At 44.5% G+C, this 21,958-nt stretch overlaps 1 protein-coding gene across 2 annotated transcripts in view; it reads left to right on the forward strand.

The window, feature by feature from the left end:
- The window catches only part of LOC126291601 (arylalkylamine N-acetyltransferase 1-like), a 159,317-nt gene that overhangs the window by 114,386 nt on the left and 22,973 nt on the right, over window positions 1-21,958 (forward strand). For both annotated transcript variants that reach the window (XM_049985137.1, XM_049985136.1), the window contains exon 2: window positions 5,910-6,132. In XM_049985137.1, the coding sequence (XP_049841094.1) occupies window positions 5,910-6,132 (223 nt within the window). The remainder of the gene's footprint in view (window positions 1-5,909; window positions 6,133-21,958) is intronic.

Consider the following 21,958-nt stretch of genomic DNA (forward strand, 5'->3'; position numbering starts at 1 on the left):
ACCTTGCAAAGGTGTCAGCGGCGTCGCTGCCCAACACTACAATGGCGAGTATTACAACAATGCCAACAAGCCACAGACTGCACACGGCACAGCCAGTGATTTTCATACAGAGCGCTACGTGGCGGCGGCGTTACCAATAAAAGAACCTAAACAGCCTACTTACAAATTAAACTGACATATCTACATCTGGAAAAATTTAAGAAGCTAGTTACAGGCACATATTCAACTGGAATAAACACATCAGAAAACAGACTGCATAGTGGTACTGTTGTGTATCACTTAGTACAAAGTAATAGTGTCTACGTCCGCCTTTGCAGTTAGACAGTCTGGGATAACACTGAAACCTCCTTGCAGATTGAAACTGTTTGCTGGACCAAGACCCGAACTTTGGACCTTTGCCTTGTGCGGGCAAGTGTTCTACCATCTGAGCTACAGAAGCACGACTCGCAGTTTTAATTCCGCACTCCTACCTTGCAAAGGTGTCAGCGGCGTCGTGAGTCGTACGTGGGTAGCTCAGTCGGTAGAGCACTTACCCTCAAAAGGCAAAGGTTCCGAGTTCGGGTCTCGGTCCAGCAAACAGTTTTAACCTGCTACGAAGTTTAATATCAGCATACACTCCACTGCAGAGAGAAAATGTAATATTGTTATAACACTGTTCCACAATTTTACTGTAACATAAATTAGAAGTGAGTGTATTGAACGCTATGCACAGTAAAGAAATAAACATATGGGTATATGCAAGATACACTCTCACACAAAAAAAAGAAACGATGCTCCACGAAGGAATTATCGGAACGGGACGGGAATCGGTAGATGCGATGTGCATGTACCGACAAACAAATGAGTAAAGTTTCAGGAATATTGCATGATTTATTCAAGATAAAGAGCTTCAAAAACTGAGCAAGACAATAACCCGCTGGTACACTACTGATCCTTATGCGAGCAGCTATTCGGCCTGGAATTGATTGACAAGAGTTGTTGGATGTCCTCGTCAAGGATATAGTCCCAAATTCTGTCCAATTGGGCGTTGGATCGTCCAAATCAAGAGTTGGTTTAAGAGCCCTGCCAATAATGTCATAACGCTCGAAACTTTCTTAGTTGGGAAGACATCCTGTAACCTGGATGGGCAAGGTAGTGTTTGGAAAGCACGAAGAGACAAGCAGTAGAAACTCCCGCCTTGTGCGGGCGGGCGTTATCTTGCTGAGATGTGAGCACAGTGGATTGCCACGAAGGGCAACAGAACGGGGCGGACAATATCGTCGACGTACCGCTGGCCTGTAACGGTGTCGCGGATGGCAACCACAGAGATCCTGCTGTGAAGAGGAATGTATCGCAGACCGTGACTTCTGGTTGACAGATGACAGTACCAGTCATATTACTTCACTTATTGACTTTTTGACACGTAACACACTCTCTAACAGTGCATATACTTAATCACATTTGTGTTAACAGTTAAGCTTATTCACCATTCGAAGTAAAGTTACCACTGTTGAAAAGCATTCCTGTATTAATTTATCACATTATCGCTCTTCACAGATGGCTGTTCTTAATGTTGACATATCAACACGTTCCATCCTTGGAAGTTACAACCGACAACGGTTATGCTGTTTCGTCTACAAATTCCTTAATGTTGACGTAGTAACACGTTCCGCCCACGGAAGTTATAACTAACAACGACGATGCTATTTCATCTACGGATTTTTTATATAATTACGCTCACCTTTCCGTGAATAAACCGAATCAGTAATTATTTTTTCCGTACGGAAGGGTACTCCTTTTTTTGACCGTTTTGATGCGGCCTGGCACGTATTCCTGCTCTGTGCCAGGCTTTTCATCTCGGAGTAGCGTTTTAAACCCACCTTCTCAACTGTTTGCCGCATGTATTCCAACCTCTGTCTTCCTCTGCAGTTTCAACCTGTACAACTTCTTCTAGTACTATGTATCTTATTTTCTATGTCCTCACACACGTGCTGTCCTCCTTCCAGCGCTCTCCATATGTTGCTTTTCTCACCCTGTGGACAACCTACTCATTCCCTACCTTATCAGTAGACCTAATTTTCAACATTCTCCTGCAGGACCAAATCTCAAATGATTCGATTCCCTTCTGTTCCGCTCTCCCCACACTATGTTTCACTACCACACAATGCCGTGCTACAAACTTACATTCTCAGAAATTTCTTCCTCAAGGCCTATACTTGATATTAACAGACTTCTCATGTCCAAGAAAGCCCTTTTTACCAGTACTACTCTGCTTTTTATGTCCCGTTCTTCCTTGATCATGGGTTATTTTGATGTCTAGGTAGCAGAATTCTTCGTGATCCTCAATCCTTATATTTCTCGCTGCTTAAGATAGCCAAAAAGCGACTCCAGACTCATGCAGATGCGAGTGCCGAGAAGCGCTTGGACATTATTGACGTTCGTAGCAAGGTAATGGCACCTCCAGAAGTTGGCACGATCAGCTCCGGACGTCTCAGAAACAAGCGACATGTAAGAAGTACAATTTATTACGCAACAGCACAAGCCATAGTAGTACTCCATACAATACTACAGCTGCAAGGCCATCCGCGTGGAAGGCCCTCACACTAGCAACTAATAGTGTTAAACGTGGCTTGTAGTTTCTGAAATTCCTCACCATTTTCGACACTTAGTTTTCAGACTACCACACTCACCGAAAGTTATCTGTGAAATTTGCAAATAGAAGCATGTGAAACACAGCGTCACTGAAAAGATCGGGAGATTTTGGAATTGAGGTTAATGGAGAAGCACAATTACTGGTGGTGGTGGTGGTGGTTAGTGTTTAACGTCCCGTCGACAACGAGGTCATTAGAGACGGAGCGCAAGCTCGGGTAAGGGAAGGATTGGGAAGGAAATCGGCCGTGCCCTTTCAAAGGAACCATCCCGGCATTTGCCTGAAGCGATTTAGGGAAATCACGGAAAACCCAAATCAGGATGGCCGGAGACGGGATTGAACCGTCACAATTACTGTACACGTATTTAGGTATGTCTGCACATAGTACAGAATGATCCATTACTGAATATAACAGCCATTTTTACTTCTTGAATATCATATCCGGTAGATGAGCTCCCCTTTGGAGCACACACTCCTGCAGCTTGACAGGAATGTTATGCATGGCACGACCTAACATATCAATAGGAATCCTGGTTGTTCTCGTATTCTTGCTTTCTTAGGTCGTAGCAGGTCGAGAACAGTGAACCTAGCCCTTAAGGTGGCGTTACAAGAAAGTCACACTCCGTCAGGTCAGGTGATCTTGGGGACCGTCGTAATATCACATTGCCTTGAAACGACATGCTAAGCAAAGAATCGTGGCACGGTTCCCATCGATATCTGTTCAGTATGTCCCGTTGCTCAGTCATGTCGTAGCCAACTGTTGCCAGGAAAATGGGGCACCTCATGCGCAAAAAAGCTTTCCATCACGGTGACATACCAAATCCACGTTACAGTGATTGCATACCGACTGCCATCTTGAAGAACGCAGGGGCCTATACCGCCACTCGATGACACGCTGCGCCTGAACAATGGACGCTCGTGTAGCTGACGTGGGTGGCATAACTTCTGTCTATTAACAAAGCGTCTGTGGTGGACGGTAAGGTGTCCAAGTTGAGTTATTGTAGAATAACATGACGATTTACACATAATTTACAGTTAGTTTAAATTTACAAAAATATAAGTTAAGACATCTTGGGTTGTCGGGTGTTCCTCCGTCGTTCTTGCACGATATTTCGGCAGCGCAGCTCGTTACCTTCATCAGGTGCGATCTGAGACTACTCCTCGAGAGGTTTTTTTTTCACGTTTCATTCCCTTCTCTGAAGGAGAAGGGCAGGCTGTTCTAGGGCGTGCGTTATGCCCTTCATAAGTCATAGTATATAGTTTTATTCTGTTTTGTCACTATTTATTTTGCTCGCTGGGGGTCCATGAGTGGGGGCGGGGATTTTCCCAGTTGGGAATTTATTTGCAGGAGTATGTTTGGGACAGTTCCGGTATTCACCTTAGCGGCCAAGGAAAACCTGCAAAACCCGGCCAGCACTACGTGTGTTTGTGTTCAGTTTTATCTGCCATCCTGCCAGCGTTGGCGCTGGCTCTCACGGCGGGCAACAGCGCCTTCGCGCCTTCTGTTTCGCTCCTCTTCTTGTCTTCTTTCTCTCTCTTCTCGTTCTCTTCTAAACTGCTCTTCACGGGCTTCCGTCTGTCTTCTTACGAGCTCCCGACTTTGTAGGAAGCACATTTGGTGCTCATCACGCTCGGCCACGTTCGGGATCGCGTCGTCCAGGATCTGGCTGTTTACCAGGCAGTGCCGATACTTGACGAATTCATTGCCGTTCCCTTTTCCGTCCGCTGCAGTCCTGAGTGTTCTCTTTGCGGTCCGCGCCCGCCAGACACGCTTTTGGGCGTTCCATCTTCGGTCTGGTGCGTTTGAAATCCCGTCTGTGGTACCAGGATTTCCCGCTGTGGTCCTCTCCCGCTCACTGCGATCTGCTGGAGCTGTGCCGTTCCATTTTCGGTCCTCTGCGGTTCTACATGTTCCCTCTGCGGTCCGCGCCCGTCAGTCGCGACCCTGGGCGTTCCATCTCCTGGAACTCTGTATGGGGATCGTTCTCCATGTCCACTCCTTCAGTTCTTCTATTTGTGAAATGCTGCACCAGTCCCTGTTGCTACTTCAGCATATCCAGAGCAGGATCCCAGACTCTACTTAACTGGTACCCCGTGTCACGGTTCATGAGATTATCGGTCAGTTATCTCTATTGACTCCCTTGTAACACTGCCCCAAAATCTGGGTGTCTGTGCTAGAAACTCGGTTTCTTCAAAATTCATGGTATGACCCAGTTCTAGGCAGTGTTCAGCAATGGCTGACTTTGTTGTCTGTCTTAATCGGGTGTGCATGTTCGTTGCACCTGATGTCTACTGTTCATATCGTCTGGCCAATGTAGGACATGCCACACTGGCAAGCTATATTATAAATCCCTGGTTTCCGTCCTTGACATTTCCCATCATATGAAATGTTTTAAGATACGGCCTTAGGCCTTTTAAAATTGAAACTCTTCTTTCTAGGGCTTAAGCCGTTATATTATTTGCTAATGTGCGGCCTTCTGCTTATTTTAATATCTCTTAAATTAATGTTATTGTCTTGGCCTTAAGGCATAAGATTGTTATGCTTTTGTATGGGGCCTTCAGCTGAATTTTGCATGAAATGTTTTAAGATAAGGCCTTCTGCCTTCTGATTGAAACTCTTCTTATTGTTTAATATGCGGCCTCCAGCCAAGTTGCATTAAGATTAAATTGCTAAGGCCTTCAGCCTGTTTAGATTGAAGATTTAGAAAATATTTTTGGGTGAAACCTCCAGAAGAATCTTGTAATTCAGTTTCTTGCTTAGGCCTTGTGTCTTGGATTTTGAGCGTGACCTTTCGCCGACCTGAAGCAAATCAAAGGAGGTCTATTAAAGTTTTGAGTGTTTTGCATCCTTGTTGTAATATTGTGTGTTGATAGATAAAGTTTGTATGTTGAGTGCAACTGACAGCAGCTTATTTTGGCACCTTTCCACAACCTAATCCGCTCTGTCCTGCTAGCCCTGGCATTTCAAGCACACCAACTACAAATTTTGTCAAAAATGTCCTGTACCTTCCTACAGTCACTCAACTTCGACACCTTACCGTACACCGCAGCATCTTCAGGAAACAACCACAAATTGCTACCCATCCTGTCCACCAAACCATTTATGTATACTGAGAACAGCAGCGGTCCTATCTCACTTCCCTGGAGCACTCGTCATGCTTCTCTCTGATGTCACCCTGCGTAGAAGTTTCGGACTATGACCTGTCGATATAGCAGAAGTGTTGAAACCTCTTCTTAAGGCCCGACATTAAGTGTCGTTTTTTCTCCTTTTGATGAGCAGCTCGAGTCGCCGCAGACGACGCCCGTTCCTTCCACGGCCGCTGCCGCCGCGCTCAGCTACGAGATCCGCCCCCTGACGCAGCAGGACGCCCCGCGCATGATCTCGTTCCTGCGGCGCCTCTTCTTCCGCGACGAGCCGCTCAACGTGGCGGTGCAGCTGTTGCAGCCGGGGGAGGAGACGTGCCAAGAGCTGGAAGACTACTGCCTGTCCTCGCTGCCCGACAGTAAGACCCACTACCTACCTACCTGTCTAGCAAACAACTCACTGACTCGCCTCTCCGCTGGCAGCTGGCGCCCCAGCGCCTGCTGTATCAGCAGGCTTGCAACCAGCAGCACAGACGCGTGGTTTGGGTTGCCTAAACCACAGGGGTTCACATTAGTACTGTCCGCAGATAAGAAGAATGCGCGCGCCACGAATGTGACTGAAGTGTCATGGTCGAGACACGATAGTAGGCGGTGTTCTACAAACATTTTCATGAAGGTAGCTACTTGAAAATTAAGGTCTGACAGAAATAAACATGTTGAATCTTCTCATGTCTTCGTTATTAAATCCTCGATTCCTGTGCTAGTATCAGTAACTGCCATATGAATAGTTCATGAAACTGTCTACGAAACTACTTAAACGTGTTTTTTCGTTACGAAAGACGTTTCATTCTATTCAGCTAAAACATAGCCAATTGCAGGATATTTTTTCTCTTTCTTGTTTTTAATATGGATGCGATGTCTGCATTCAGATTTTACTAGATCTTTCCTCTGTTGCACTGGAACTGTAAATCCATACACAGTATAAAAATGAATATATGTAAGTGTCTGTGTATGTATGTTCCATATGTCCTCCTAAACCACTGGACCGATTTGAAGCAAACTTGGTGCACATTCAGGGTGTAAATTTTAAGTTGACAAACCAGAATAACTCGCTGCAGGACGTCTGAGTCATTAGCACCCATATTATTTTTCCCATTATAGGGGCGTGATTGAATCATTCGTGGACAGGAACTGTCAGTGACAGATTAATAGCTCCAACGAATTTACCGGACAAATTAACTGGTGGAGTTTATCATCGATTTCTGATCTGCAAAATTTGTCGTTAGTGGAAAACGTTGCTCTCGAAAAAAAGGAGAACAGAATGGTTTGTACACGACGGGCACCAGCCCAATTCCTACACGTCGTGCAACAGCACCTAACACAAACGTTTACTGAGTGATTGTTTGGCTGGAAGGGTTCCGTAGCCCGGTATGCTCGTTTACACTACTTTACGTTTTTAGCTAAGATGAAATTTTCAGGGAATTTTTGACAATTTTTAACATTGTTCAGCCCTGTCAGCAACTGTCATAAATGAACATGTAACACGTCAGCCTCAGTTGCAAATAGAAACCAAACTTTACCTAGGTTTCAGCCAAAATAATTTGACCTTCTACAGAAGCGAGTGACACTAAACTGCTGCATGCCAAAGTTTGGCCATGTCAAGGAAAAACGTTTAGTGTCACACGCTTCTGAAGACGACCAAATTATTTTGGCTGAAACCTGGGTAAAGTTTGGTTTATATTTGGAACTGAGGCTAACGTGTTACGTGTTCAAATTTGCAGGGGTTGTAGCACTACACACGTATGAACAACGTGCATACGATACAAGAGTGTGTGTCCTCCACGTGACCAAATTCGAGGACAGCCAGGCGTGTCCTCAAGAGCCCATGATCATTTCAGAAGACCTTAGCCATGCGTAATAGTGACTGGGAACAATAGTGTGCACTTCATGTAAAGTCAACAGGCAAATAGCTAATGCTGTATTTTCTGCAGCAGAGACAAAATGCCAACGATTGCAGTGCTACGTGGCTTTATGCTTAATTACAGACTTACTATTTTATCAGTTGATTTGTTTTCACCACATAACTCCCACTGTTTACGTCCTTCTTCGTTGGTGAGCGATGTATCACTTTTCGTTCTGACGCCGCATCTCTTCCTTTCCTACACTCCTGGAAATGGAAAAAAGAACACATTGACACCGGTGTGTCAGACCCACCATACTTGCTCCGGACACTGCGAGAGGGCTGTACAAGCAATGATCACACGCACGGCACAGCGGACACACCAGGAACCGCGGTGTTGGCCGTCGAATGGCGCTAGGTGCGCAGCATTTGTGCACCGCCGCCGTCAGTGTCAGCAAGTTTGCCGTGGCATACGAAGCTCAGTCGCAGTCTTTAACACTGGTAGCGTGCCGCGACAGCGTGGACGTGAACCGTATGTGCAGTTGACGGACTTTGAGCGAGGGCGTATAGTGGGCATGCGGGAGGCCGGGTGGACGTACCGCCGAATTGCTCAACACGTGGGGCGTGAGGTCTCCACAGTACATCGATGTTGTCGCCAGTGGTCGGCGGAAGGTGCACGTGCCCGTCGACCTGGGACCGGACCGCAGCGACGCACGGATGCACGCCAAGACCGTAGGATCCTACGCAGTGCCGTAGGGGAGCGCACCGCAACTTCCCAGCAAATTAGGGACACTGTTGCTCCTGGGGTATCGGCGAGGACCATTCGCAACCGTCTCCATGAAGCTGGGCTACGGTTCCGCACACCGTTAGGCCGTCTTCCGCTCACGCCCCAACATCGCGCAGCCCGCCTCCAGTGGTGTCGCGACAGGCGTGAATGGAGGGACGAATGGAGACGTGTCGTCTTCAGCGATGAGAGTCGCTTCTGCCTTGGTGCCAATGATGGTCGTATGCGTGTTTGGCGCCGTGTAGGTGAGCGCCACAATCAGGACTGCATACGACCGAGGCACACAGGGCCAACACCCGGCATCATGGTGTGGGGAGCGATCTCCTACACTGGCCGTACACCTCTGGTGATCGTCGAGGGGACACTGAACAGTGCACGGTACATCCAAACCGTCATCGAACCCATCGTTCTATCATTCCTAGACCGGCAAGGGAACTTGCTGTTCCAACAGGACAATGCACGTCCGCATGTATCCCGTGCCACCCAACGTGCTCTAGAAGGTGTAAGTCAACTACCATGGCCAGCAAGATCTCCGGATCTGTCCCCCATTGAGCATGTTTGGGACTGGATGAAGCGTCGTCTCACGCGGTCCGTACGTCCAGCACGAACGCTGGTCCAACTGAGGCGCCAGGTGGAAATGGCATGGCAAGCCATTCAACAGGACTACATCCAGCATCTCTACGATCGTCTCCATGGGAGAATAGCAGCCTGCATTGCTGCGAAAGGTGGATATACACTGTACTAGTGCCGACATTGTGCATGCTCTGTTGCCTGTGTCTATGTGCCTGTGGTTCTGTCAGTGTGATCATGTGATGTATCTGACCCCAGGAATGTGTCAATAAAGGTTCCCCTTCCTGGGACAATGAATTCACGGTGTTCTTATTTCAATTTCCAGGAGTGTATATCTTTACTACTTTTTATCTATATAAATGATGAATTATTGGTTTTGCCGTTTAACAACTTTTTAATAACTGTGGAAGTATTACAGGCATCGGGTCCCACCTACTGTGTCACCCGCCTATACGTTTTACATGAACCTTTTAAGACTCTATCGATCTGTTTACAAAGAGAAAGCAGACTATGTCTTCCTTTGACGTTGTCCAACAACGACCTAGGAAGCTGGACGCCCTCGCGGCCCAGGCTCTTCCACGGCTCGCGGTATTTTGCAGCATTCGTTTTATTCCTTGCCCACTTGCCACTACGTCGAACTTTCGTGGTGTTCGTTGGGCAACGTCTTCAACGTTATCTGCAACATAAATAAACTTTCTTCCCATAGTATTTCTGAAAACCCAAAAACAAACTTAAAGAACATAATAATAATAACTGTTCTTGCAATCATTCGTATAAGTCTTGGTCGATTTAATGAGGGGCTGGACAGGCCTAAGCCTTGTGACACCACACGATATTTCTCAGTGTGTTTCTTTTGGGAAAAACCAATAGACAAGAACATTGCTGGTGTCGTAAAACTAGTAAAACAAAACAAGCAAAAGACAAAGTACTAATCCTACTTCGGGTCTTGTATTAGAAGAATACAAAAATGAAGTGTGTTCCTCACAAGTCCATCGCTCGAGAAATTCCACAAGAAAAAAAAAAACTGAAACAACGCCACTTGAGAGTCCTTGGCACAACATTACGACAAAGCTGTCCAGAAAGGCCAGACCATCTTAACACGACGTTATTGAGTCACAGCGCGCAGCTGCCACTTCTGACGATCCAGAACTACCGGCAAACGAGGCGCGTGGATGCTGCGGCCGGGACAGCAGACCGCTACAAGTCTGGGTGACGTGTCAAACTGTCGCTGCAGAATATATTAGGGCATCAAGGACAGCCCGGTCTGAAAATGGAAGTTATAGGCCTTGCGGCTACGCATTCAATAATAAGAATTGACATAAAACAATAGCTTTTTGGTTGTCTTGTTTTTCTCTGGTTTTAAATGATTTAAAAAGACATTGACGAGATGCTAATATTTTTTATTTTTCATTTTTTATTTTTATTTTTTTATTTTTTAATTTTTTAATTTATTTATTTTATTTTATTTTATTTTTTTTTTATTTTTTTCAATTCGCTCACACATTCACACGATATATACATTGTACACACTCATACATATTACAGTTAACACATTCTCACACTCATTCCTTCACCTTTTTTTAAATAAAAAAATAATAAATACAATAAATAAGATTTAAAATAAAAAAATTATATAAAAATATATACACAAGATGTGCAGTCTTGTCATTCGCATAGATCGTCGGGCCATCTGGAGGAGGCCAGGCAGTGCACCCTGCGTCCAAGTTCTCGTACAAGGTCGTTATCTGACTGTTGAGTGATTTCGTAAAAGGTTTTGGCAGTGGTTTTGAATCGGTCCCTCAAATAGGATACCCCTGCGAGTTGGTGGTGTGAAACTACCATCGGTGCGCCGGATTATAAGGCCGGTTGGCGAATGAATCTTCTGGAACTACTTACGATCACGGGAGTGGTGTAGGAAAATAGTCCGCTTGTTGATCGCGACCTCTGGCGCTAATGTCGATATGCGGTGCTCGGGTAGCGGACCCTGGCTGAGACACGAGGCTGTGTCTGAGCCAGCGGCGGCGTTCATACCGTAAACGTCTGCTTTGGCTTCCCTCGCTGTGATGGAGGCATCCCGCATCTCTGTTCCGTAATGCAGGCTGCCAACGTCGCAGGCGGATGGAGCGGACGCTGCAGCTATCGTAGGACAAATTCAAATGGCTCTGAGGACTATGGGACTTAATATCTGAGATCATCAGATGTCTGAAAGACTATATGTTTTCTGAAATATGTCTGTAGAACTTTTTCTGCGTTTGACCAACACCATCTCAAGTAAGAGAGTAAATATACACTAAGCGCTTTGTATAATAAAGAAATTTTAAACTTTTACAGAAGGAGCCTAACGTCAACAAAAGTGAAAGCCATTGTTCTGAGAGAAATAACATCATATAGAAACCACTCTTCTAGTGAAGCTCGTCATACCTTTTATCCTACGAACCATGGAGGAAGGGCAACAGGTACATCGTAGAAGTTCATGTTGAAAACCTTGAAGTGTCTTTTATTTTCGCTGCCAGTTTTACTCGTAGACTATTTGCAAACTTAGCAGGCTAAGCTTGAAAATGATGTATGATCGAAACTAGTAGCACTGCACAAAATAAATGACAGCTTAAAGGTTCAACATGAATTTCAACGAGTATTTAGCAGCTGATTTTTCCCACCTGTACGCATACAATAGGTATAGCCCACATTTCTACGTTTCAGAAAAGCGTTCGACGTAGTGACAAACTGGAGACTTAACAAAGATCGGAGCATACTGAACTGGTTCTCAGTTACCTGTCCCGAAGACTTTTTAAGTGATAAAACCCAGAATGTTGTTCAGCATGGGGCCCTCCAGCGAAGGATGTAAGCATCCCTCTTGAAAATGACCACAAAAACAATCCCGTAATGTTTGTATACCGGGTGATCAAAAAGTCAGTATAAATTTGAAAACTTAATAAACCACGGAATAGTGTAGATGTTGTTGTTATTGTTGTGGGCTTCAGTGCTGAGACTGGTTTGATGCAGCTCTCCATGCTACTCTATCCTGTGCAAGCTTTTTCATCTCCCAGTACCTACTGCAACCTACATCCTTCTGAATCTGTTTAGTGTATTCATCTCTTGGTCTCCCTCTACGATTTTAACCCTCCACGTTGCCCTCCAGTACTAAATTGGTGATCCCTCGATGTCTCACAACATGTCCTACCAACCGATCCCTTCTTCTAGTCAAGTTGTGCCACAAGCTACTCTTCTCCCCAGTTCTGTTCAATACCTACTCATTAGTTATGTGATCAACCCATCTAATCTTCAGCATTCTTCTGTAGCACCACATTTCGAAAGCTTCTATTCTCTTCTTGTCTAAGCTATTTATCGTCCACGTTTCACTTCCATACATGGCTACACTCCATACAAATACTTTCAGAAACGACTTCCTGACACTTAAATCAATACTCAGTGTTAGGCTACAACCCTGTCTCACTCCCTTCCCAACCACTGCTTCCCTTTCATTCCCCTCGACTCTTATAACTGCCATCTGGTTTCTGTACAAACCGTAAATAGCCTTTCGCTCTCTGTATTTTACCCCTGCCACCTTCAGAATTTGAAAGAGAGTATTCCAAACAACATTGTCAAAAGCTTTCTCTAAGTCTAGAAATGCTAGAAACGTAGGTTTGCCTTTCCTTCATATTTCTTCTAAGATAAGACGTAAGGTTAGTACTGCCTCGCGTGTTCCTACATTTCTACGGAATCCAAACTGATCTTCCCTGAGGTCGGCTTCTATTAGTTTTTCCATTCGTCTGTAAAGAATTCGCGGTAGTATTTTGCAGTTGTGGCTTATTAAACTGATAGTTCGGTAATTTTCACATCTGTCAACACCTGCTTTCTTTGGGATTGGGATTATTATATTCTTCTAGAAGTCTGAGGGTATTTCACCTGTCTCATACATCTTGCTCACCAGATGGTAGAGTTTTGTCAGTACTGGCTCTCCCAAGGTTGTCCGTAGTTCTAATGAAATGTTGTCTACTCTGGGGGCCTTGTTTCGACTCAGGTCTTTCAGTGCTCTGTCAAACACTTTACGCAATATCTTATCTCCCATTTCATCTTCATCTGCATCCTCTTCCATTTTCATAATATTGTCCTCAAGTACATCGCCCTTGTATAGGCCCTCTATACACTCCTTCCACCTGTCTGCTTTCCCTTCTTTGCTTAGAACTGGGTATCCATCAGAGCTTTTGATATTCATGCAAGTGGTTCTCCTTTCTCCAGAGGTCTTTTTAATTTTCCTGTAGGCAGTATCTATCTTACCCCTAGTGAGATAAGCCTCTACATCCTTACATTTGTCCTCTAGCCATCCCTGCTTAGCCATTCTGCACTTCCTGTCGATATCATTTTTGAGACGTTTGTATTCCTTTTTTCCTGCTTCATTTACCGCATTTTTATATTTTCTCCTTTCATCAATTAAATTCAATATTTCCTCTGTAGATAGAAAGACAAATGTTGACACACATGCTTGGAATGACATGGGGTTTCATTAGAACAAAAAAAAAACACCCCATATTGCTAGATGTGTGAAAGATCACTTGCGCGGGTCGTTTGGTGATGATCATGTGCTCAGCCACAACTTCCACCATGCTTGGCCTCCCAGTTCCCCAGACCTCAGGCCATGCGATTATTGGCTTTGGGGTTACCTGGTCGCAAGTGTATCGTGATCGACCGACATCTCTAGGGATACTGAAAGACAACATCCGACACCAAAGCCTCACCATAAATCCGGACATGCTTTACTGTGCTGTTCACAACATTATTCCTCAACTACAGCTATTGTTGAAGAATGATGGTGGACAAATTGAGCATTTCCTGTAAAGAGCATCATCTTTGCTTTGTCTTACTTTGCTATTCTGATCAGATGAAGCGCCATCTGTCAGACATGTTTTGAACTTTTGTATTTTTTTGGTTCTAATAAAACCCCATGTCATTCCAAGCATGTGTGTCAATTTGTACTTCTCTATCTACATTATTCCATGATTTATTCAGTTGTCAAATTTATACAAACTTTTTCATCACCCAGTAGTATCAGTGGTGTACTGATTGACATAAAAATTCCACTAAGTATGTGAAGTGAATATTAACTGCAGGGACGGATTCCTGACTGCAAATGGAGGGAAAAAGGTCCTACGAGTATGTGTCCGGAAGCGCATCATTGCCATGGTGTGTCCTCTGTGTGTTGCACGCTGTGTGGTATTTTTTTTCTTTATTGTGATTTCATTCCCCTGCCCCATATGGGCAGGGGAGGGATGTCAGCGGCACAATCCGCCGCTCTTCAGCTGAGTGACACAACAACTCAAAATAAGAATAAAATGTTACATACATAAGGCGATAAAGGGGAACTTAAAACAGAATAACGGGAGAAAATGGAGGTAAAAAATATAGACTAACACAGAGACATTCATGGAAGGCAGTTAAAAAAAAGTCACTAGAAACTTAAAAAACTGTTGGCGATTCTTCAAAACTCAGAGAAGACACTGAATGGACATACACACGTTAAAAGTCGGCTACAGTAGTAAAAACACTCTGGAACAACACACTTAAAACCCTCTTGGAGCACACACGACAAAGAATAAAACTGCCAGGCGGGACCTGCCGATGGAAAGGGCAGAAAGGATGGAAAAGGAGGGGAGAGCCAGGGGCAGTGGGGGAAGCAGCGGGATGAAGAGAGGAGGGCCGTCAGTGGGTACACGAAGAAGCAGGAGACACGTGGTGTGGGAGATGAAGAGGAGAGACAGGACAGGAGGGAGTGCAGAGACACTGAAAGTGGGCACAGGAGAGGGAGGGGAGTAGGAGGGGGAAGCCGCTCAGGAGGAGGGAGGGGGAGGAGAGGGAGGCCTGAGGAGGAGGCAGGAAGATGGGGTTAGAGTTGGTAGGAAGGGTAGATGTCAGGGCAAAGCTCATCATCCGGGAGGGGTAGATGGTGGAAGTTGTGGTGGAAAAGGAGATGAAGGGTGTGGAGATGGAGAGAGGGTGGGACACAACGGTAAAGGCGCGGCAACTGGTTGGGGGTGGAGAGGAAGGGAGACACCAGGGGGTGAGGGGGATCAAGGCGGTGGACAAGATATAGTGTGCGGATGTGTTCAAGGAAAAGGAGAAGGTGGTGGAAGGGGATGAGGTCGTAGAGGATGGGGCACGCTGTGTGGTTGACGCAGCTTAGCTTAGTAACAGAGTAGTTACGTATTCGAGTCGGGAACAAACCAAGGTGGTGTTTGTGTACTGCCAGCAGGTGGAAATGGTCGAGAGGCAGCACGTCTATACTAAAAATAGTACCCTCGCAGACACCAACCACTTCACACAAAATTTAAAGTCCTTCTTGAGCGTTTGTGTGATCACGGGTCCTCTCAGACAGACAAATGCACAGGAGGGAGGCGGACTGTGCGTACACCAGATTTAAAGGACCGAGTTCTATAGGATACTAACCAGGGAACCTCCCCATCGCACCCCCCCCCCCCCCCCCCCAGATTTAGTTATAAGTTGGAAGAGTGGATAGGCCTTGAAAAACTGAACACAGATCTATCGACAAAACAGAAAGAAGTTGTGTGCAACCATGAAAAAAATAAGCAAAATATAGGAACCGAGTAGTCTATGCGCAGGATTGGCAACAGCAATGAGAGTGTGATCTCACGCGTGCCGTTGTCCGTGGTTAGCGTGAGCAGCTGCGGAACGAGAGGTCCTTGGGTCAAGTCGTCCCTCGAGTGAAAAGTTTAATTTTTTATTTACAGACAATTATCAAAGTTGAGGCACTCACAAATAATCAACTTCGCTCTCCAAAATTCCAGGACATGTTCAGATTTGCTTGGACATATGCAGGATTTGACGGTCTACACAAGGAAAAATTTGAAAACGTTAAAAACATATTTTTGACTGAGCACAGGGGAAACTGTGCGTCAGTGAAACTGTTGCATTCATTTGTTGCAGTTTATGTGACAAAATCTTATGTTTTCATCAATTTTTAGGGAGTGATTATTGTTGTGTTGGCAGAAGAGCCAACACCGTGTTACAACTGGAGGCCGAAACGCACGCGTTCTAGCTCACGCAGGAGGGAAGAACTATACTGACGTGAGGTCTGGAACATGACAAGGAATTAGAATTCAGAAAGCGGACGTAATTAGTTTGGTACTTAACTTTAATCCATTAATGATGAACGTCGCTCTTGACGGTACATCAGTCACAATATTATCTGTCCAGAAGACTTCTTTTTTTTTCTTTTTTTTTTGTCATCAGTCTACTGACTGGTTTGATGCGGCCCGCCACGAATTCCTTTCCTGTGCTAACCTCTTCATCTCAGAGTAGCACTTGCAACCTACGTCCTCAATTATTTGCTTGACGTATTCCAATCTCTGTCTTCCTCTACAGTTTTTGCCCACTACAGCTCCCTCTAGTACCATGGAAGTCATTCCCTCATGTCTTAGCAGATGTCCTATCATCCTGTTCCTTCTCCTTATCAGTGTTTTCCACATATTCCTTTCCTCTCCGATTCTGCGTAGAACCTCCTCATTCCTTACCTTATCAGTCCACCTAATTTTCAACATTCCTCTATAGCACCACATCTCAAATGCTTCGATTCTCTTCTGATCCGGTTTTCCCACAGTCCATGTTTCACTACCATACAATGCTGTACTCCAGGCGTACATCCTCAGAAATTTCTTCCTCAAATTAAGGCCGGTGTTTGATATTAGTACACTTCTCTTGGCCAGAAATGCCTTTTTTGCCATAACGATTCTGCTTTTGATGTCCTCCTTGCTCCGTCCGCCATTGTTTATTTTACTGCCTAGGTAGCAGAATTCCTTAACTTCATTGACTTCGTGACCATCAATCCTGATGTTAAGCTTCTCGCTGTTCTCATTTCTACTACTTCTCATTACCTTCGTCTTTCTCCGATTTACTCTCAAACCATACTGTGTACTCATCAGACTGTTCATTCCGTTCAGCAGATCATTTAATTCTTCTTCACTTTCACTTAGGATAGCAATGTCATCAGCGAATCGTATCATTGATATCCTTTCACCTTGTATTTTAATTCCACTCCTGAACCTTTCTTTTATTTCCATCATTGCTTCCTCGATGTACAGATTGAAGAGTAGGGGCGAAAGGCTACAGCCTTGTCTTACACCCTTCTTAATACGAGCACTTCGTTCTTGATCGTCCACTCTTATTATTTCCTTTGGTTGTTGTACATATTGTATATGACCCGTCTCTCCCTATAGCTTACGCCTACTTTTTTTGAGAATCTCTAACAGCTTGCACCATTTTATATTGTCGAACGCTTTTTCCAGATCGACAAATCCTATGAACGTGTCTTGATTTTTCTTCAGTCTTGCTTCCATTATTAGCCGTAACATCAGAATTGCCTCTCTGGTGCCTTTACTTTTCCTAAAGCCAAACTGATCGTCACCTAGCGCATTCTCAATTTTCTTTTCCATTCTTCTGTATATTATTCTTGTAAGCAGCTTCGATCCATGAGCTGTTAAGCTGATTGTGCGATAATTCTCGCACTTGTCAGCTCCTGCCGTCTTCGGAATTGTGGGGATGATGCTTTTCCGAAAGTCAGATGGTAGGTCGCCAGACTCATATATTCTACACACCAACGTGAATAGTCGTTTTGTTGCCACTTCCCCTAATGATTTTAGAAATTCTGATGGAATGTTATCTATCCCTTCTGCCTTATTTGACCGCAAGTCCTCCAAAGCTCTTTTAAATTCCGATTCTAATACTGGATCCCCAATCTCTTTTAAATCGACTCCTGTTTCTTCTTCTATCACATCAGACAAATCTTCACCCTCATAGAGGCTTTCAATGTATTCTTTCCACCTATCTGCTCTCTCTTCTGCATTTAACAGTGGAATTCCCGTTGCACTCTTAATGTTACCACCGTTGCTTTTAATGTCACCAAAGGTTGTTTTGACTTTCCTGTATTCTAAGTCTGTCCTTCCGACAATCATATCTTTTTCGATGTCTTCCCATTTTTCCTGCAGCCATTTCGTCTTAGCTTCCCTGCACTTCCTATTTATTTCATTCCTCAGCGACTTGTATTTCTGTATTCCTGATTTTCCCGTAACATGTTTGTACTTCCTCCTTTCGTCAATCAACTGAAGTATTTCTTCGCAGCTACCTTCTTTGTACCTATGTTTTCCTTCCCAACTTCTGTGATGGCCCTTTTTAGAGACGTCCATTCCTCTTCAACTGTGTTGCCTACTGCGCTATTCCTTATTGCTGTATCTATAGCGTTAGATAACTTCAAACGTATCTCGTCATTCCTTCTTAGCGTATTGATTCTCCCTGACTAATGTCTTGAACTTCAGCCTACTCTTCATCACTACTATGTTGTGATCTGAGTCTATATCTGCTCCTGGGTACGCCTTACAATCCAGTATCTGATTTCGGAGTCTCTGTCTGACCATGATGTAATCTAATTGAAATCTTCCCGTATCTCCCGGCCTTCTCCAAGTATACCTCCTCCTTTTGTGATTCTTGGACAGGGTATTCGCTATTACTAGCTGAAACTTGTTACAGAACTCAATTAGTCATTCTCCTCTTTCATTCCTTGGCCCAAGCCCATATTCTCCTGTAAGCTTTTCTTCTACTCCTTCCCCTACAATTGCATTCCAGTCGCCCATGACTATTAGATTTTCGTTCCTCTTTACATACTGCATTACCCTTTCAATATCCTCATACACTTTCTCTATCTGTTCATCTTCAGCTTGCGACGTCGGCATGTATACCTGAACTATCGTTGTTGGTGTTGGTCTGCTGTCGATTCTGATTATAACAACCCGGTCACTGAACTGTTCACAGTAACACACCCTGTGCCCTACCTTCCTATTCATAACGAATCCTACACCTGTTATACCATTTTCTGCTGCTGTTGATATTACCCGATACTCATCTGACCAGAAATCCTTGTCTTCCTTCCACTTCACTTCACTGACCCCTACTATATCTAGATTGAGCCTTTGCATTTCCCTTTTCAGATTTTCTAGTTTCCCTACCACGTTCAAGCTTCTGACATTCCACGGCCCGACTCATAGAACGGTATCCTTTCGATGATTATTCGCTCTTTTTCTCATGGTTACCTCCCCCTTGGCAGTCCCCTCCCGCAGATCCGAATGGGGGACTATTCCGGAATCTTTTGCCAATGGAGAGATCATCTTGCGCATGGACTACTCTGTTTGTATATTTTGCTTATTTTTTTCATAGTTCCACACAACTTGTTCCAGTTTTCTCGATTGATCTGTGTTCAGTTTTTCAAGGCCTATCCACTGTGCTAGCTTATAACTAAATCTGAGGGGGATGCGATGGGGAGGTTCTCTTGTCAGACCAACCCTAGAAGAAGCTCCAGGCAAGTGGTCTGGCAACATGGTGTAAGCCAAAGTACGATTATGTGTGCCATGTATGACAACCTATACTATCCCTGTCATCTGCAGTCCGATGGAGGCCGCTTTGCACGTCTGTTGGGACGTGAATACGATGCAGCTCTGTACAGTGTTCCGGGAGGATTTGTTGTCATCGCACGGACACATTTTCATAGCAACTATTTTCCTCCGTTTGCAGTCAGGAATCCATCACTGCAGTTTGTTGGTTGTATTAATGTTCACCCTCTATAGACGTAATACTTCAAAGTTACAAGAAATGGAAACGCGAAAGGTGATTTTTAGTGGCATCTATCACCGACTTCGGTTCATTGGAAGACTGAAACGAAAATGTAGCTCATGTATACATATGTACAGAATATTGTACGACAGATTCTCTAATACTGCTCGAGTATTTGGGATCCCCATCGGATCAGATTAAAGGAGGACGTCGAAACAATTCAGATGGGTGCTGTAAGATTTGTTACTATTAAGTTCGATGAACACGGGGCTACTACGGAAATACTCCATGAAGTTAAATGTGAACCTTTTGAGGGAAGAAATCGAACGAAACAATACTGCGAAAGTACATCGAAGCGCCATGTGCGACGGCCTGCAGAACAATCCAGCATACGTATCTCGTGTAAGGAGCACAAAGACGAGGTCAGACAAATCAGGGCTTCTATGGACGCATGTAGAAATTCGTTTTTCCCTCGTCCATTCGCTACGCGAGAGAGAATGACTACCAGAGGTACAAGGTACCCTATGCCATGCACCGCATGGTGGTTGGCGGATTATGTATCTAGACGTTGAATGCGTCACTCAGAAACCACGTAAAATATCCTACTCTGTTAATATTGTGTATTTTTATGATGTGAAGTAGCGATTATTACACACTGAAGAGCCACGGAAAGTGGTACACCTCCATAATATCGTGTAGGGCCCCGGTAACACGACGTGGCATAGACTCGACTAATGTCTGAAATAATGCTGGAGGGAATTGACACCATGAATTATTCAGGGCTGTCCATAAAGCCGTAAGAGTACGAGTGGGTTGAGATCTCTTCTGAAAATCAGGCAGCAAGGCACCCCAGATATGCTCAACAATGGGGAGTTTAGAGGCCAGCAGAAGTGTTTAAATTAGGAAGATTGAGCCAGTAGCCACGCTATAGCAATTCTGGACGTGTGGGGGGCCTAGAATCACCTGTGAGAGTCGTAGCTAGACGTATCAGGAGTCCCATATCACTCCACCTGCACACGACCCACACCATTAAAGAGCCTCCACCGGCTTGAGCAGTCCCCAGCTGACATGCAGAATGCATGGATTCATGAGGTTGTCTCCATATCCGTACAGGTCCATCCGCTCGATACAATTTTAAACGTGACTCGTCCGACATGTTTCCTGTGATCTACAATCCAATGTCGGTGTTGACGTGCCCAGACGAGTGGTAAAGATTTGTGTCGTGAAGTCATCAAGGTTGCACCAGTGGGCCTTCGGCTCCGAAAGCCAATATCGATGATGTTTCGTTGAATGGTTCGCACGCTAACACTTGTTGATGGCCCAGCATTCAAACCTGCAGCAATTTGCGGAAGGATTGCACTTCTGCCACTTTGAACGATTCTCTTCCGTCGTCGTTGGTCCCGTTCTTGCAGGATCTTTTTCCGGCCGCAGGGATGTAAGAGATTTGACGTTTTACCGGATTACTGATATTAACGGTAGACTCGTGAAATGGTCGTACGGGAAACCCCCCTCTTCATCCCTATGTCGGAGATGCTGTGTCCCATAGCTCGTGCGCCGACTATAACACCAGTTCAAACTCACTTAAATGTTGATTACCTGCCATTGTAGTTGCAATAACCGTTCTAACAATTGTGCCAGCCACTTGTCTAATTTAGAGGTTGCCGACCCCAACGCCGTATACTGTCTGTTTACATACCTCTATATTACGCACCCCTATACCAGTTTCTTTGGCGCTTCAGCGTATTTCATCAGCAGTAACTGGGAGCATATCATCAGCTTAATATACTTTAGACCTTTCAACATCGCTCAAGTGGCAGAGAGCATCAATCCTGGAGTGGTACGGTGTTTAACCAAAAGGGAAAAGAGTATTAACAATTTTTATTTGCTTTAGTGATATTTTAACATTAGCTAAATAATTAGAAAGTCATCAAAAAAACATTTAAAAAATGACACAATGAAAATTTTAAAACATATCACGAAATACTTAAAGGAATTTTCTTTGTCAGAAAGGCAGACAATTTTTTAAAAAATAATATAATCACTTTTAATAAAATTTTAAATTGAAAAATAATGACGATATTGAATACCATCTGGATGACCAGAAACAAATACATGTAGTCATTAAGGAGACGTTAGCACAAGGCAATTAACTTGAACTTAGCCAAGACATCATTCAGTCTCTTCATTCAGCTTAGATTAGGAGCTCTATAACATACAAACACACACACACACACACACACACACACACACACACACACACACACGGAGAGAGAGAGAGAGAGAGAGAGAGAGAGAGAGAGAGAGAGAGAGAGAGAGAAGGTGATAACAACAGGAATTATTATTCGCACGATAATAAACGTCAGAAGGCCGGACCAAGTTT

Source organism: Schistocerca gregaria, chromosome 9, assembly GCF_023897955.1.
Source record: "Schistocerca gregaria isolate iqSchGreg1 chromosome 9, iqSchGreg1.2, whole genome shotgun sequence".
Classification (NCBI taxonomy): domain Eukaryota; kingdom Metazoa; phylum Arthropoda; class Insecta; order Orthoptera; family Acrididae; genus Schistocerca; species Schistocerca gregaria.